Source organism: Equus caballus, chromosome 2, assembly GCF_041296265.1.
Source record: "Equus caballus isolate H_3958 breed thoroughbred chromosome 2, TB-T2T, whole genome shotgun sequence".
NCBI classification, from domain to species: domain Eukaryota; kingdom Metazoa; phylum Chordata; class Mammalia; order Perissodactyla; family Equidae; genus Equus; species Equus caballus.
In genome coordinates this window covers 18224819-18242189 of record NC_091685.1, presented here as the reverse complement: position 1 = coordinate 18242189, position 17371 = coordinate 18224819, and the positions used below count along the sequence as shown (strand labels likewise).

General features: G+C 58.5%; 2 protein-coding genes across 4 annotated transcripts in view; both read right to left on the bottom strand.

The window, feature by feature from the left end:
* BMP8B (bone morphogenetic protein 8b) overlaps positions 1-17371 on the bottom strand; it is a 34265-nt gene that overhangs the window by 6895 nt on the left and 9999 nt on the right. Inside the window, exons 2-7 of one of the 3 annotated variants that reach the window (XR_011436432.1) lie at positions 11208-11397; positions 10640-10788; positions 2443-2637; positions 1510-1589; positions 864-974; positions 83-209 (exon numbers count right to left, since the gene is read on the bottom strand). Coding sequence is in view for 2 of the 3 variants with exons in the window: in XM_070260332.1 (XP_070116433.1) it covers positions 864-974; positions 1510-1589; positions 2443-2637; positions 10640-10788; positions 11208-11397 (725 nt within the window). In the remaining variant the exon portion in view is untranslated. The remainder of the gene's footprint in view (positions 1-82; positions 210-863; positions 975-1509; positions 1590-2442; positions 2638-10639; positions 10789-11207; positions 11398-17371) is intronic. The other 2 variants (XM_070260332.1, XM_070260333.1) reach the window with 2 other exon arrangements.
* OXCT2 (3-oxoacid CoA-transferase 2) lies at positions 6751-8649 on the bottom strand. The gene has a single exon (XM_070260280.1). The coding sequence runs from the start codon at positions 8485-8487 to the stop codon at positions 6934-6936; it is 1554 nt and encodes a 517-aa protein (XP_070116381.1). The 5' UTR covers positions 8488-8649; the 3' UTR covers positions 6751-6933.

Here is a 17371-nt window from a genome sequence, read left to right as displayed (position 1 = left end):
GGCTGAGGTGGCACCCGGGCGCCCAGTAGACCCCACTCGTCCTCGGGGGTCCAAGCCGCCATCGCAATTCAGTTACTCTCACCCTAAGGCGTCACCTTGACACAATCTCCTCCCAGAGAAACATCAGCGTCGGGGCACAGGGGACTGGAGTCCAGGTCAAGGTTCTAGAGAGAAGGCTCAACCCCAGGATCAGCAAACACGAGCGAACACTGAGCAACGAGCAGCAGCAAGGACACTTCTCAGGGAATGACTGTTGGCATTTAAACCCCCGGACACCGGGCATCACAGCCACACAGTCTGGGGGACACAGAGCTGAGAAGGACCGTTTACGGACACGGAAGGGAAGGGGGAGCCACAGCCCAGATGTGCCTGGGGCACCCCCGACCCCAACATGCCACGAAGAGGGCGGGCGGCACACACGCATGTCATCACCCCACGGCACGTGTATCCAGGAGGGGAACACGCCAGGCACGCGGGTGTGTGTGTGTTCCGAGCTCACAGGGCTCCATGGGCAATGCACGTCTGTCACGGATGTGCTGTGCATGTGATAACAGGCACACCTGTCAGTGCAGGCGCCCCTCACACGAAAGCGACAGTCCCGCATGTGCATGTGTGCTGCACGGATGTGCGTGTGCGCACTGGCCAGTGTAAGCGGGGTGCAGGCAGGTCCCGGTGTGGGGAGTCTGCGCACAGAGGCCACAGGGACCGGCCTCTGCACAGGGCGGTGACCACATGGGTGCAGGACAGACTCCATGCAGAGGACACCCCCTGGCTCAAGCGGCACCCACCCAACTCCCGGCTTCAGAGGCCCCTCTGCTCTGGGGACCCCGCCCGGGCGTCGGGGGTCCGGATGCAGGACTGACCAGGGACTGCAGAATGGCGTGGTTGGTGGCGTTCATGCAGGAGTCCAGCGGGAAGGAGCACTCCCCCTCACAGTAATAGGCCGAGTAACCTTGGGGGGCGATGACCCAGTCCTGGGGGGAGAATGGGAGGAGGTGAGTCCCTCCACGGGCCCTCCGAGCCCCTACGTCCAGCGCCTGTCACGGGACACTCAGGGCTGCCCTGCCCCTCCCCTGGCCTCAGGGCCCGTCACCCACCCTCAGCTGCTCGGCAGTCTCCCCAGAGGCCCGGCGTCCCCCCGGGGACCCCAGCAGACAGGGCTGGAGCCCGCTGTGCCCCTCCCCGCACCACCAGCGTCCTGCGGGGCCAGCAGAGGCCCCCCAGCACGGCCCACCGAGCCTGGCTTCCCTGTCACAGTTCCTACAATCGCAGCTGAGCGTTCAGATAGTCTCCTTTCTCACAGTTTTACAAAAAAAGCACTTTTCACTATAAAAGCAACACATTCTCCCCTTAGAAAACTTAGAAAAGAAAGAAAAAAGCAATAGCTAAGAAAGTTGAAATCCCCCATAATTCCACCTCCTCCTGGAGAAACACTTTGGCTCTGGGGGGGATGGGGGAGGGGACGCGGGACGGACTGTCAGTTAAGAAAGAGGAGGAGTCAGAAATTACCAGCCAGCCGAGGTCCTGGAAGCTGACATAGAGCTCGTGCCGACGACAAACCTGCCGGCCGTCGGAGCCGTGGACGTCATCTGCAGGGGACAGACAGCGCGAAGTCTTTTTGGGGGTTCCTGCTCTACGCAGCTACCACAGGGAGCTCCCAGGGTGGGGGACACCCCGATGGGCACATTTGTTGACTAAATGAATGACGGGAAACTAAACCTTTTGGTCCCGTAAAGCCCATCCTTGCAGCTCTGCTGGTGCCATGGCCCAGCTCAAGAACCTTCAGTGGCTCCTGATGGCTCCAGAGTAACCGTACGCTCAGCCCAGCCTCCCCTGACTTTCAGCCTGTGGGCCTCCTGATGCTCCAATAAACAGCCCAGGGGACCCTCGGCCACCTAGGGGCTCGTCCTCCTTTCCTCTGGAGACACCTCCTGACCTCATTCCACCTCTCCTGCCAACCCGTTCCACAGAGTCTCGTGGCTCCCCCTGAGGCCAGCCAAAGGCTGACTCCCCGTGAGGAAAGGAGGGCATGTGGTCGGGTCAGGCCCGTCCCTGATCCTGAGGGGCTCGAACTCCGGGGGAGACCTTCGCATAAGGAACTGTGCATCCTGCAGGGTGCCCGGGGAGAACCGAGGGCACCCGGGGCCGTGCTGCCCAGAGGAAGGGGCGCCCCATTCTGACAGAGACTTCTGGGAAAGGCCAGAGAGCCAGGGGAGGGCAGAGAAGGGACTTCTGGGCAGCAGGAATGGTGAGCGCAGATGCTCAGAGGCCTGAGAGGGCAGTGGCCAGTCCCCAGGCTGTAGGGGCAGAGGAGGACAGTCAGGAGAGGTGGCTGGAGCGTGACCACCAGCTGGAAGCCCACCAAGAGCCTGGAGGGTTCATCACCACCACCTGGCTCGTGGCCCAAAGCCTGCGGGCCTCAGGCCCATCCTGGGCCCTCACCAAAGATCCCCGGGAGCTTGTTCGGGTGCGGCAGCTCGTTGGTTTTCTTCGGGGGCCTCCTCTTCAGCGGCCTCACGGCCCGAGGGGCTCGGACAGGACGGGGGCTCGCCCTGAAAAAAGTGACCATGAAGGGCTGTTTGGAGCGCGGTGCCCGTTGCCCCAGCAGACCGGCCAGGCCAGGATCCACGCTGAGCCCTGAGACAGAGAGAGGAGAGAGGGCGGTCACTCGAGGGTGGTGGCCCTGCACGTGGACACAGCAGGGACCCCTCTGCCGGGGCCTGGGCGGGCCCAGGAGCATGGAGGCTGAGGACTTGAGGGGACGCACTGTGCCTCAGTTTCCTCATCTGAAGTCCAGAGTCCCAAGTCCAGCCCCAGCCCCCTGCAGGCAGGTCTGAAGCAGCTGGGGGCAGGGGCCTCGCGGGCTGCAGGGTCAGTATTAGCCATAATCGTGAACGCTGCCATTTGGGCAGCATGTTACGGGTTCAAAGTTATTTTACACTGACGATCTCACTCATCTTTCCAGTGATCCCGGACCTCATACTTCACTGAGAAACTTCAGAGTCGCTCGTGATGGCCCAGAGCCACCCTGCCAGGGACTCTCAGAACCAGGGTCCCACCTTGGTCTGAGGCTCTGAGGCCCAAGTTCTACCTCCCACCCCGGACTTGCTGGGATTTCGACGTAGGATTTCTAACCTCAGCTGACTGGGGCTGCTGCCAGGACTGGGCGGGCACCTGCCCGCTGAGCACCGCCCAAGAGCCGGGCACTAACTGTGCCCTGAGGCCCACAAACGGGACACCAGGCTCAGGGGCAGGGACGTTGGCCCAAAGTCCCAGAGCCAGGTTCACCCCACGTCGGTCTAATTCCAGAGCCAAGTTCTTACCCAGTTAAGTCCTTAACCACCGGGTTTGTGGTTTAAAAAGGGAAGCAGGAGAGAAGAGGATGAGCAGGGACAGATCGGGGCCTCAGCTTAGGGACAGCGAGGCCTATAAAAGTGGCATTTTACTCCACAGCCGCTTAAAGACTGAGGATGCCATGAAAAACATATAATTAGCCCTCGAAACGGTCACTCGACCAGTCAGCTGTCTTCTTGTAGCTCTGTGTATTTCCACATGACCTCTTGATGTTTTAATTGTAAAGCAATGAAATAATAACTGTAAAGAAACTTCTGAGAAAGAATACCACTCCTTGCCCCTCCCCCACTCCAACACATCATTTTCACTTTTCTGGGTTATTTTCATGTCAGTTTAAGTTTTACACAATTGTCCGCACAGCAATGAAGTTTGTCTTCTCATTTTTTTCCACATAAACATTTTCCTGGTTAAAATAAGTCTCAACTATAAACATTTCAAATGTATAAAATTCCTTTGCAAAGATACGCCATAATATTTAGAGATTAGCTTATCTTTAGACATTCAGGTTATTTCCTGGCTTCCACTGTAAAGACGAGAATGTGAGAGGACCTCCTCACTCTCTCTTCCGGTGGAATTTTCTTACACTGGACCACAGCAGCATGACGGCCAACTCATGTTTACGTTTCTGAAGACTCAGTGCAAGTGTTCCTCTTCCGTGTACATTTCCCCTCAATGTTGCAACACCGATACACACACACGGACACGTCTGTGTACACACACACATGCATGCATTTATATACAGGGTCTACACATGTGCACATACATAAACATCTATACTGTTCCCTCAGCGGGTCTAAGATGATTCTACCTTACACACCACAGGTCAAGGACACCGCCCGCCACACCCTGTCCTGCTCAAAGGTCAGCCCTGAAACAGCTGTGCTTCAGCCCCGTGTCCATGGGCCATAGACTGAACAACTAATCAATCCAGAGATTGATTTGACCTATGACATCACCTGCCACAAACCAATGTGCTCGGCCCATTGGAGCCTCACTCAGGAAGGACATACGGAGACAGGAGGTCTTCAGCCGCAGGAGGTGATGCTGGAAGGAGCCGTGAGAGAAGCCATTCAGGAGAGTCTGGGTCACAGCAAGTCGCAGTCATGAGGAAGCAGCAGGACCACGAGGACGCAGAGACACAGAAAAGCCTGGCGAGCAGAGGGGACGGGCCAGGGAGGCCACGAGGAGGCTGCAATGGGGCAGATGGGAGCGGGGGGCTGAGTGTGGTCCATGTGGCCCTGGAGTGCAGCTCCACAGCCTGGCTGGCACATGGGCATGGCCTTGGGCTCGGGCAGCCCTCCAGGCCTGTGTGTGCCACTGCCTGTCACTAATCCTAGGTCCCCACTTGACAGAAGCAAAAACTAAGGCCCAGAGAGTAGCAACGGTTCAAGGTCCCAGAGCAAGCTGCAACAGAGCCAGGATTCTCCTACCCTCCTATCTTCCCCCAGCAAACCGTGCAGAGGCCTGGCTGGGGGTGTGGGGGCAAGGGACTGACACCTGGTCTTCTTTCAGAGGTCCTATCTGGCCGACCTGGGAAAGGACCCCCTGACCCTCCTTCCAGGGCCCAGAGCTCCCCCTTCCCCACCAGCTTTGCTTTTTGCCCAACCCAACCTCGGGCTGGGCTCCCTGCCTCCAGCTGGCTGCAGGGAAGGCCTGGGCTGTCTGGGTGGTGGGCTCCTGGGCTGGCAGGCATGCTGTCCCCTTTGCAGCTGAGGGAGTACTTGCGGCCAGGCCTTGAGATGGGGGCCACAGGGGTCTCCCTGCTTAGACCCCAATGGAAGATGCTGCTCTTCTGGGCCAGGTGGGCCCCATGAGACCTCTAGCCTCGCTCCACTTTGTGTCGGCCTATCAGGGCCCAGGTGTCTTGGCAGCTCACCTGCCCTATCCCGACCCTGGACAGGCGGTCAAGTCCTAATTCACACCCCTCCCCAGCTGTGCCAGGCCAAGACTGCTCCCATCTCTCCTTGAGGCTTCTTCCTGCTCTGGGTGCCACTTGGCCCTTCCCTGCAGTCCCTGCCCCACCGCAGCCTGCAGTCATGGGCGTGACCCTGAGGCCATGCTGAAGGACAATCAGGACCCAGGTTGAAACCCTTGCAGGGAATCCCAGCTGTGGACAAGGTCTGCTTTGGCCCGAGGTTACTTCCTCATCCCAGGAGAACGGGGAACGCAATCCTTTCCTTTCTTTGTACTCTCTTAACAGCCCTCCAACTTGTCTGCTTCTGGAAACCTCTGCCTGCTCCATGCTGCTGCTGGAAAACTTCTCCTGACACCCAGGGCAGATCAGGCCCCTCCCCAGAAGCCCCAAAGGTGAAGGTGGCCCACTGTCCCCTCGATGACATTCCATCCCACCCCGCATGTGGCCATGGTCCCTGGCCACTTCCCCCACCCCAGGCTGTCCCCTCGGAGCACTGTCTCCCTGTCCAGCTCCCCATTCCAGGATCTGGCCCTTCCTTCGGGCTGAGGCCCCAGGGAGACCTCTCTGAGAGGCCTTCCCTGAGCAGCGAGAACTTCCTGCTCTTCCCAAAGTGCTCCCGTCGGTTGTGTGCATCCCAGAGCTACACTGAGAAAGTGCCAGCTCCTCGTCAGGCTTGGTTTTTAACACTTTACACACACACACACACACACACTCATTGTTTTCTCTTTAGTCTTTGCGACTATGGGTTTGGGATGAAACACCTCACAGCCCCTCTTGGGTCACAAGGGAGTATCGACAGGAGGCCAGATTGGGCTCCAGCACAGAGAGGAAGGAGCTAAGTGTCTCTTCTGGACGACACAAGAACACCATGATTCAGGATGAGAAAACCCATCCAGGTTCTAGAACTCCTAGCATAAGCCGCAGCCTTTGGCGACCCCCAGACGGACGTTTACTCACAGAGGACACTTCCCACTGGAAGGGCAGCACCAGCAGGCCCCCCATTCAGTCGCTCCTGTTACCAGTCACTGTCCCTCCGAGACCGTTTTGCTTTCCTTCTAGAGACGTCTATTTAGCTACGGGGAGGAGACATGTTGGGGGAGCAGGATGGGAGGTTACAGGGAAACAAAATGTAGCAACAAAATGAACGGCCCCAGAAGGAAAGTCAGAGGGGCCAAAGGAAAACCCTTTCCTTCCAACAGCATTTCTTCCGATCACAAAGGCACACCTGTCCTTGTGTACTTGCCACGTTACTAGGAAAACGGCGCCTCAGGTGAACCCCGGGGGTCTTACCCTCCCTCGTCGTTCGCTCCCTAAATTTAAGCACTCCTTCACGAGGGAAGGCACCTCAAGGAAACCCTGCCTGTGGCATCATCTCCAGCTGCACAGAATTTAACGCAAAGGCAGCCAGGGAAGGGGGCGTCCAACGTTCAGTCACGTGGCAGAGCTTTCTCAGCCCTCACAGAACAGACTCGATAAACTTCTACATTTTCCTTCTGTTTTTAATTAGAGTCAAATCCTCCTGAGAGAACAAAGTGCGTCTCCAGGGGCAGCAAGTCTGAGATGCCAGGAGAAATCTGGTCAGACCGCTTGTGTGTACACACGTGGTTCCTGACTACCTGTGGACCAACACCCGCGAGCTTCAAACGACGGACCCCCCTCCCGGGTTAGGGTGCCACCTGCTGCATGGGTCTGAGATCGGGGGAGACGGCGAAGGTGCTCCCCGTGCTCTTCCTGATGTCCTCCACCGTCAGGCCTTCCCAGAGCTCGGTCAGCGTCAGCCCTCTCTTCTTGTCCACGTCAAACACGGCCCTCTCCGTGATGATTCGGTCCACGCACCGCTTCCCGGTCAGGGGCATCGTGCATTTCTCCAAGATTTTGGGTTCGTTGGCCTTGGTGGAGTGCTCCATGGTGACCACCACCCTGGTCTTGGCACTGGACACCAAATCCATCGCACCCCCCATGCCCTTCACCCTCTTTCCGGGGATCATCCAGTTGGCCAGGTCGCCGTATTTGGACACCTGCATGGCTCCCAGCATGGTGAGGTGGATGTGTCCCCCTCGGATCATGGCAAACGAGTCATCGCTGGAGAAGAAACAGCCCCCGGGGAAAATGGTGACGGTTTGCTTGCCGGCATTGATGAGGTCTGCATCCACCTGGTCTTTCCGTGGGAACGGACCCAAGCCCAGGATGCCGTTCTCGCTGTGAAGGTGGACGGTTATATTCGGGCTGATGTAGTTGCTGGCCAGAAGAGGGATGCCTATGCCCAGATTGGCATACGTGCCATCCTCAAATTCGAGAGCCGCCCGCTTGATGATCCATGTTCTTATATCCTCGGCAGCCTTGGCTTTTCCACTTTCCTCCTTCCGGATTGTTAAACGCTCAATTCTTTTCTCATATTTCTCCCCCTGGATGACGCGATCTACATAAATGTTAGGAACATGGATGTCTTCTGGGGCAAACGACCCCACATCCACAATTTCTTCAACTTCGACCACCGAGGTGTTCGCAGCTTTGCACATGGGCACGTTGAAATTCCTGGCGCTTCGCCTGAAGATGACGTTTCCTGCGCGGTCGGCCTTCCACCCTTTGACCAAAGCGAAATCCGCCGTGATGGCGTGCTCCAGGAGGTAGTGGTGCCCGTGGAACTCCCGCACCTCTCTCGGCTGACTCAGGATGGCGATGTGGCCGTCCTGGAAGTACCTGATGGGGGCGCCGCCTTCCTGCACCAGGGTCCCGTAGGCCGTGGGCGTGTAGAAGGCGGGCACTCCGGCCCCGCCGGCGCGGATGCGCTCGGCCAGGGTGCCCTGGGGCGTCAGCTCCAGCTCCAGCTCGCCCGCCAGGTACTGCTGCTCGCACAGCGCGTTCTCTCCCACGTAAGAGCAGATGATGCGGGTGACCTGCTTGGTCCCCAGCAGCAGGCCCAGCCCGAAGTCGTCCACCCCCACGTTGCTGCTGACCACGGTCAAGTCTCTCACGCGGGTCTTGAGCAGCGCCCGGATCAGGTTCTCCGGAATCCCACAGAGCCCGAAGCCCCCGACCATGATCTTCGCCCCGTCGGCGATGTCTCTCACCGCCTCCACGGGATCCGTGTAGAACCGGGCGCGGGCGCGAGCGCTGCTGGCGAAGCCGCACACCCCGCCCTCGGCCAGCGCGCGCCCCGAGCGGCCGGTGGAGACGCGGCGCCCGAGCGCCGCCGCGAGGAGCCGCAGGGCCGCCATCGTCCGCTCCCGGCTCCGGGCCGCGGGGACAGGCCGGCGACCGCGTGCGCCCCGGGCCGCCGCCGCCGCCGCGTCACAGAGCAGGCAGGGCGCCCGCGGGCTGACGCGCCGGCCCGGCTGGCCCCCCCGCACCCCGGCGCGTCCGTCTCCGAGGGCTCCCGAGGCGCCCCGCCTCCCGGCCGCGGAAGGCGAAGACGGGGCTCCCCGGCCGCGGACGGTCCGGCCCCCGGGACCAGGAGCAGGACGGCGGCGCACGGAGGCCCCGCGGCGGCGACACTCAGGGAAGACGCGGCCGCCGGTCTCCTCCATTCTCCGTGGCTCCCTCCTTCCCCGGGTGACCGGTCCAGCCCCAGGGCTCTAACCCGCTGGTGTGTCAGTGGTCCCCGCCCCTGCGTCTCCCGCACTCACCTGTCCTGGAAATGACATTTCCACGTGGACGTCCACCAGGGCTCTCAATAATGTCACCGCCAGAGACAACCTTGTTTCCTACCTCAAACCTGCACCTCCTCTATTTTTCCCCAACTCAGGCAAAAAAAAATCTATTAAAAAAATCCCGTGGCTCAATCCTGGTCATCCAGGATTCCTCGCTCAGCCTTTCTCCATTTCCCTAACAAGGGCGCACAGCTGTTACCTGCGCCCCGTGTGCCTCCGGGCCCTCTGACTTCGCTCCTGTCCCACAGGCTGCTCTCCCCGCTGACGTCAGGGGGCGTTTGGTTTACACACATGATAAAGTCTTTTTGTTCTGTTTGTTTTATAATAGTTGAGATTTATAAAAAAATGGCAAGATAATACAGAGAGTTCCTATATATGCAGACCCAGCTTCCCCTGGGAAATGTTAACATTTAAATCCCTCTGGCACAGATGCCACAACCAGCAAACCATTACTGGTCTCTTCTTCTCAGTGAAACTCTACGATTTACGAGGATTTCATTTTCCCCAGTGCCCTTTTTCTCTTCCAGGATTCCAGACATTTAGTCATGACAACTCCCTAGGCCTCTCTGGGCTTTCTCAGACCGTCCTTGTTTTCGATGACCCGGACAGTTTTGAGAAGTACTTCCAGGTATCCTGCAGAATATCCTTCAGTTTGGGTTTGTCTGACGTTTTCTCACGGTTAGACTGGGGTTGGGGGATTTTGGGGTGAAGCGCCCTCTTGTCCCAGCGCATCAGGGCTGCGTGGATCTACGTGACTTATTCACGTGACCTGGGTCACCTGGCGCAGGTCGTGCTGCTCAAGTTTCTCCACTGTCAAGGTGCCTCCCCCAGCCGTGGCCGTCCGGGACTTTGGGAAGCAGGTCACCAAGCACCGCCCACACTGAAGGGATGGGAGGGACGCTGCACCTCCTGGCGGGCGGGGGTCTCCGAGGGCTCTTTTATAAAATCCTGACTCAGACCCTGTCGCCCTCCACTGCTGTTAAATAAAATAAGCTGCCCTAGAAACTCCACCCCTGGCTGGGTTTCCCCGAACTCCTCACGCCCCCTGCGCACCTCTCCCAATCTCATGCCGCCTAATCTCTGCCTGGCCCGCTCTGCCCCAGCATGCCGGCCCCCTGCTGTGGCTCAAACACGCCAGTCTTGTGCCTACCATCAGCCCTTCTGTCCCCACTGCCTGGCATGAAGCAGCACCCCCCTCAGGTGCCTGCTAACGAATGACTGTGTGAATCCGCATTCTACACACGCGAGAACTGAGGCTTGGAAAGGTCAGCGACCTGCCAAGGTCACCGAGGTAGAAAGCTGCAGAGCCGGGCTTCAAAGCCAGGCCTCTCTGCCCAGAGCCTGAGGGTGGAAGCACCCGTGCTCTGCCCAGTATGGAGCCCCCGGAGGAGCTCCTGCAGGCCGCTCCGGAGAGGAGTAGAAAGAATCACTCATTTCCTGGGGAGGGAAACATGGACTCGCTCCCTCACCAGCTCCAGGGTTGGCTCTGCCCAAGGAGAGGAGGAAACGCCCGCTGGCAGGGGCCTCCTGCTGTCCCGCACTGTGGGAACCTCACCTCGTTACCCCACGGAGCCCCGCGGTGGGGAGGGCATTGTCACCCTGCGGCCCGCGGAGAAAGGGGCGGCCTCCAGGGCCAGAGGAGGCGGCTCCAGCTGCGTCTGCCGCCAGCGGCCTTGGAGGAGCCCTCAGGAGAAGGTTCGCTGCCCGACCTGAGTCTTACCATCCTCCGTTTCCACATAGAGCCGGAGTCCCAGGTCCTTGTTACGGTTCAACAACCAGCGGTCGCTGGCTGCTGTCACGTCCAACACCAGCCAGCCCTCGTCCCCAGCTCGGAGCGTCTGAAGATCCAAAAAGAACAAGTCAGACTCCCTGTGGACACGAAAGAACAATTAACCGAGGGCCAGCACAGCCGTCTCTGTGTTTCCAGTGCCCGCCTGGGGACCACTAGTGGGGCATCTACCGCCTGGCTCTGGGCTGGGCGCCTGACGTGTCTTATCTCACTGTATCTACTCTTCAAACGTGTTACTGCGCCCGTGTACAGATGGGGAAATGGAGGCTCGGGAGCTCAGTGACCCGTCCAAGGTCCCACAGGCAGGGCGGAGATTTGAAGCCAGGACTGATGCTGGGCCCTTCTCCACGGTGCAGGGGGCCTCGGGCCAAGCATCTTCCCGTCTCTGAGGGTGTGCTCCCCAGGAAGCTCCCCTTCTGTGCTCTGGTTAATGTACCCCCAGGGCTGGGCCGACATGCGGACAGAGGCCTGACCGGGAGGCAGGGCGCGGGGCTGGCACCTGTTGGCCCGCTCCCTGACCACCTCGAACATGCTGACATGGAGGGTCCTGTTGAGCGGGTGGGTGCTGGGCAGCTTGTAAATCCGGAACTCAGCAGCTGTGACCGCCTCCCCCGCTGGGATCTGGGTCAAGTCAAAGCGGAACTCCTTCCAGTGGGGCTCCTGGTGGCCCAGGGTGCGGTCGAGCTCCACTGCAAGACAAAGCCGGGCTGGCAGTCACACGTGGCTCTGTGCTCAGGCTCCAGGGTGGGCAGAGCTGGGTGGGAGCCAGGGGCCTGGGCAGCTTGGGTGGGGCTGGCTCCTGGGCTCTGCCTCCTGGGTGCTGAGCGGGCTCCACGAGCCGTATGGTGAGGGCCCCAGCACAGAGCCTGGCACATGGTGGCTGCCAACAAGGGGTCCATTTCTGGCCCCCAAACCCAGCCTGTCCTGCAAAGTCTCCTGCTGGCTCTGGGACCCACAGATGGGGCAGAGGTCAGGTCCCTCCTCTGGGGAGATGGACATCAGACCTGAGGCAGCAAAGGACCACGGTGGTGGGCAGGGACATAACTGAGCACATTTCAGGGGGACCGGGTCTCCCCGAGTCTGCCGATGTGCATTGGTGGGAATTGGGGGAGGAGGGTGCTTGCCGCTAATGCTGGAGCTGGGGCTTGAGGGGTGACAGTGAATTTGCCACGACGTCAAGGGAGAAGGACCCTGCGGAGGAGGGCACAGCATGAACAAAGGCCCAGAGCTGAGGAGCGGATGGCACCGGCAGGGACACGGACAGCCATGAAACACAGCAAAGGGCGAAAGGAGGCAGGTCCCTTTGTAGAACGAGGTGAAGGAGGAAGGAGGGAGGCATGGAAAGGAATGAGAAGCAGAGAGGAAGGAGTGACAGCTCCTGGAGAGGCCTCGTCAAGCACTGGGGAAGTCGGAGGGTCCCATGACATGATGGGATCTGAGCAGCCTTTCTGGAGGAGGTGACATGTGAACTGGCCTTGAAGGATCGCATATGGAGAAGGTGGTAGGGAGGGCATTCTAGGCAGAGGGCACCTCATACACACAGGTGCGGGGGTGTTGAGGCCACCCACAGATCAGCGGTGCGGGGCACAGGGCGTGAGTCTGGCTGTGGCCTGACTGTGGAGGGCTGGAAATCCAGCCTAGGGGTGTGGGCCTCGCCTGTGGCCTGTGGGGCCAGGGTTCCGGGCCGCAGGGAAGCGGCGTGGTTTGGGGTGGAGGGGAAGATATGCGTGGAGGCGGGGGTGAAGCACAGGCTGGAGGGGCCCGAGGCGGCCCAGTGGGGGTGTCTGAGTCCGGGCAAGAGACCGCGGGTGGGACCAAGTCCCGCATTTCCCCAGCTGCCCGGAAATGCCCAGGACAGTATATTTAGGGCCGTCTCACTTTAGCCTCCTGTCGCTTTCAAACACTAAAAATCTGTGTTTCCGCAAAGCAGGGGCGGGAGCCGCCCAGCGCCTCCCCCAAAACCCAACACTGAGATTTTAATGACATGTCTGTGAGTCTTTTTAAAAATTCTCTCTCTGGCTACTGGGCTCAGTGACCACAAGTCACCAGGCTGGTGGCGGAGGCGGATGTGGGGAGCACTTCCTGTCCTCGCGGTGGGGACCTGGTCCAGGGATGGATGGGCAAACAGCTGCACTGGGCGGGGCCGGTGGACACACATTTGGGCAGGAGACGGGCTTTTCATCCCCAGACCGTGGAGGAGAATGGAACCTCCATCATCTGACAGGGTGCCAGACACGCAGCTCATGCCCACCCTCTAGCCAGGCTGCTCCAGAGGCAGGTGACACAGGTGCCACCTGTCCTCCCACAGACAGAGGATGGAGGGCAGGGTTCTGGACCTCTGCCAAGTGATGCTTGCCATGAATATCCACACACAAGTCCCCTCCTCCTACAGACACACTCACACACACACAGCTTTGGTGACAATTCCTGTAGATTCAAGGACTGCACAGAACACTTCTGTCACGTGGCTGTGTAAGAATCCCTCATCTGCAGGATGACACAGGCCCAGGCTGCTGGCTGTCACAGTGTGTGGCACAGACAGTGAAGGAGGGTTGCTCAGTCACATACTGCACCTGACCCCTCTCAAAGCATCATTAAGGGGATCTGTCCCCAAGGCACAGTGGGCGCGGACGGCTGGGACCTGGGGGCCCACTGGGAGTTCTGTCTGCAGGCCTGATGCTGATTTCTCTTGGATCCGGCGACCGAGGGAACAACCCATGAGTCCGCCAGCTCCGTGCGCGCGTGGTGCTTGCTCTGCGGCCTCCCTCCCTTGCTGACCTGGGGGGCCCAGGTGCTCTGGGTCAAGAGAGCCTGGTTCACCTGAACTCAGCCCAGGTCCAAACTTCCATCCTGTGGGTTTGTGAAATTGACAAACCAGCCCGTAGTTCCAGCTTGGGAAACTGCCCGCCCCGCTGTTCCAGGCAGGCGCTGGAAGGTGGCACACTTAGGAAAATAAGAATTTCATCAAAAATTGGTGAAACTTCCTGAAGTGTGGAACTGGGTAAAGAGAGTAACTCCTTTATCTGACAGTCAGTGGGGAGAGGCCACCTGTGGAACTGCAGCTTTTTCAGTGGCTGTTGCTTTGAGTTAGAAGATATATTTTCCAAAAGCTGGTGTTCTGGGGAAGCATTTTCTGGCCCCCCTACCCTCCTTGTTAACTGTGCAGACCATGCCTACTTTAGCCAAAGAGGCAGATTCGGGCAACATGGAGAGCTCTGGCCCGTGGTCAGGACCCTCACTGCAGGCCTGACCCTGCACCAACCAGGCTCGTACTCCTCCTCTTGCCCTCATCTCCTCTGTGAACCGGGCATAAGGATACTGCCCAGTTTTCCTCACGGGGCCGAGAGACGGCTCTGTAAACAATCAGACAATGAATGCGGAGGGGTGGCCATTCAAAAGGAGTTTTGGAGGAGCCTAACTTGTACTCTCCCAACTTTGTGCTAAGATGTGACACTCTCAGGAGGCCATGCCAGAAATTCCAAGGCCATGGGCTAGAGGAAAAGGGGAGATTCTGAATGACCTTTTTCTAAGTAAATGTACTCATTCGCTCATTTATTTATTTGTTAATTTATGAAGTTAAATTTATAAACAAATTTGTCAAGTTCTTATTGTATGTAAGACTCTGTTCAGGGCACTGGGAACATGGTAGTGAACAAGCCAGATTAGCAGGGGTCTCCGCACTCGTGGAGTTTACAGTCCAGTGGGGGAGGGAAAATATAAACAAACAAACAAAATAGGAGATATTTCTACCGTAAGTGAAATATAGAGAGTCATGGGCTCAAGAGTAACGGGGGTGCTTTCCATAGGGTGCTCAGTACGGACTCTGAGACAGAAATAGATAGAGCAGACGTGAGCATTCACACACGTTGCTGGTAGAGTGCTTTGGAGAGGAATTTGGCAATATCCTTTGTCGGTACCCTGGCAAAATTATATATGAATTTACCCTTTGACACAACAATCCCTAAGATGCACTCGCAAAAATATGAAAAGATATGTGCACAAGGCTATTCACTGGGCATGGGGAACAGACAAAGCTGTACCTGGCTCAATAGAGACCTTTAAATGTTTATTTTCCACAAATTATAAAAGCTGCCCCAAATGTCCAAACACTGAACCAGCTTCTGTCTGGGGAAGCAGCAGCAAATGAATACTTTCTGAATCACCTTAATGTGGCTTCCAGAACAATCAACGATCATGATTCACCAACGTGTGCTAATGGGACCCTCCGCCTTCTCCTCCAGCCCCTGATAAAACCTCCTCGGGATCCCACGTTTTCGGGAAGGGCCTGCTGTGGGCAGGAGCTGGCCTCCCCCGCCACGGCCGCAGTCCACATTCTGCCTTTCCACGTCTGAGGCCCTGTGCCTGCCACTCACAGGCCAGGTCTCCAGATGCCACACCCTGTGTCCACCAGACTGACACCAGCAAAGGCTTCGGCTATTTTTGTGCTCTGGACAAAATTTAGAGTCACCCAGATGACCTAAATCGGTCTTGTTTCAGACCAAAACGTAAGACTTCAAAAGACACCCTCTTCCTCTAGCCCACAATGGCTAAGAAAACAGAATCTTCTGACCTGTCCATCAATCCTTCTTGCCCTCAAACCCGTCCACAGCCCCACAGGGCCCCTGGGAGGAGCCTGAGCTCCGCTCTGCGTCCCAGGCCCCCTGAGCCGGGCCAGCCCATCCGACGGCCTCCTGGGCCTCCTGGCTGCCCACGCCCTCCCCGGAGTCCCTCTCGCCTGGGTTGACCCCATCCCGCCACGTCTACAGGCTACTTTCCTCTGGGTCCAGCTGTAAAGCCCCCTCGTCCTCTTCTGCCCCAACACAGATCAGCCCGCTAGGCTCGCCCTTCCCCATCCCAGGGATCCCCGTCCCTGGCTCGTCTGCCCCTCTGGACGGCCAGCAATTTGAGGGCAGGGACCGAACAACGGGGGGTGGAAATGGGGGGCGCTCAGCAGTCGGCTCCTCCAGCCCCTTGTGTTCTGAGGCCCGGAGGGGATGTCCCCCTCTGTCCTTCCCGAGGGCTCCTGGTCCCCAGGACAGCGGCTCAGTGTCCAGCCTCCTCAGCCCCTTGGGAGTGGCTCCCACATCACAGCACGCCTCCAGCAGAAGCCACCCATGTTCTCACTCTGCTGTGGGACGTGTCTCCTTTCACGGCCCGGCCCCCGAGGGGAGAGCAGGCTCCCCGGGGCCCCAGGGGCAGACGGGCAGCAACAAGGCCGAGGGCCCCACTTCCGACCTAAAGCAAGACCTGGGCCCCCGGCCTCTGCAGGCGCACGGGGTCCGCAGAGCCGATCGCTATCAAACCTGCACCCTGAGGGCCTCCTCCCACCCAGAAATCTCAGCGCTGCCGAGAGGAGGCCAGGCCTCACGTCGGAGGCATTTTTAGTCAGTTCTCATTACTGACTTTTCTCAAGAGCTGTTTCCATAAACGGCTCTGCACTCATAATTACCGGTGCAGGCCTCAGACGTGCCTGACCCCAAATGAGAAGGGAACAGCCACACGCTCCACCACATCAAGCCCGCCGAGGCCAGAAATAGATCCAAGGAGATGTGAGCAAGAGGGATGCGATTCCCCCAGTTCAAACCAGGGAAAGAACCGACTGTGGGAGTTTTCCAGGAAGATGTGGTCACGGTGACACATCCCCTCTCTCCCCTGGGGAATGGGATCCTGTGAGGAGGTGGGCTGGGTGTTCCTCCCCACCCTGTGCCTCCCGCCTGGAGGAGCCCCACCAGCGGGCAGGAGGTGGGCCCATTCTTTGGTCAGAGCTGGAAAGGCCTCCAGGGCAACCTCATAAGTGGGGAAACTGAGGCCCAGAAGGGGCAGAGACTTGCCAGGGGTCACATGTCAGGTTGGGGTCCTTTGTGTGGGCTTTCAGACATGGAGCCCATATACAATGAGTGGCCCTAGAGTTCCCCCAGGTGGCAATATTGGTGGGGGGGGTCACCTGCTAACAAGGTTCTTCTGTCAACAGGTGCCCCGAGAATGCCTGCTGAAGACACCTTCCTCCAGGCAGGGCCCTGCGGGGACTCAGGGTCCCAGGAGAGGGCCCAGGGAGATGCTGCACCCATTGTCGGCTTCCGTAAAGACAGGGAGGGCTGGCCCGGCTTCTGCCCCACCTGACCGGGCCCAGACTCTTTCACCCAGCTCTCAGCACTCCCTGCCTCCTGCTGCATTCCTCCGTCCTATGACTTTGCCAGTCTACCCTGAGCATCTGCCACGCTGGGGCTGGGGTGCACGGTGGGTGGCAGTGCCATGAGGGTCAGATTTGGTGCCATTCTCAGGTTGCTCATGGTCTCCTGGGAAGCAGGAGAAAGGAGCCAGGCACGCCCCTGAATCTACAGGCGGAAAGCCACCAGCATCCTAAGAGAAACACACACGACGAAGGCGAGGGCTCTGATCATGGAGGGTGCCGTGGGAAGGAGGGGTCAGAGAACATTTTTCTAGAAAATGTATTTGAGAGTAGTGGGAGAATTGTGACAAGCAGAAATGGAGGAGAGTATTCTAGGCAAAGACATAGAGGTGGAAAATAATGTGTCAGCTCCCATTTTTTAAGCACTAAACCACGTCAGGCACCATGCTGGACACGTTACACATGCCTTTTCTCTTAATGCTTACCTAACTGTATTAGTTATCTACTGCTGAATAACAAATTAACCCAAATGT

What these genes read in the sequence shown, in the direction of transcription:
- OXCT2 (XM_070260280.1), bottom strand. Translation starts at nt 8,487, where the DNA reads ATGGCGGCCCTGCGGCTCCTCGCGGCGGCGCTCGGGCGCCGCGTCTCC.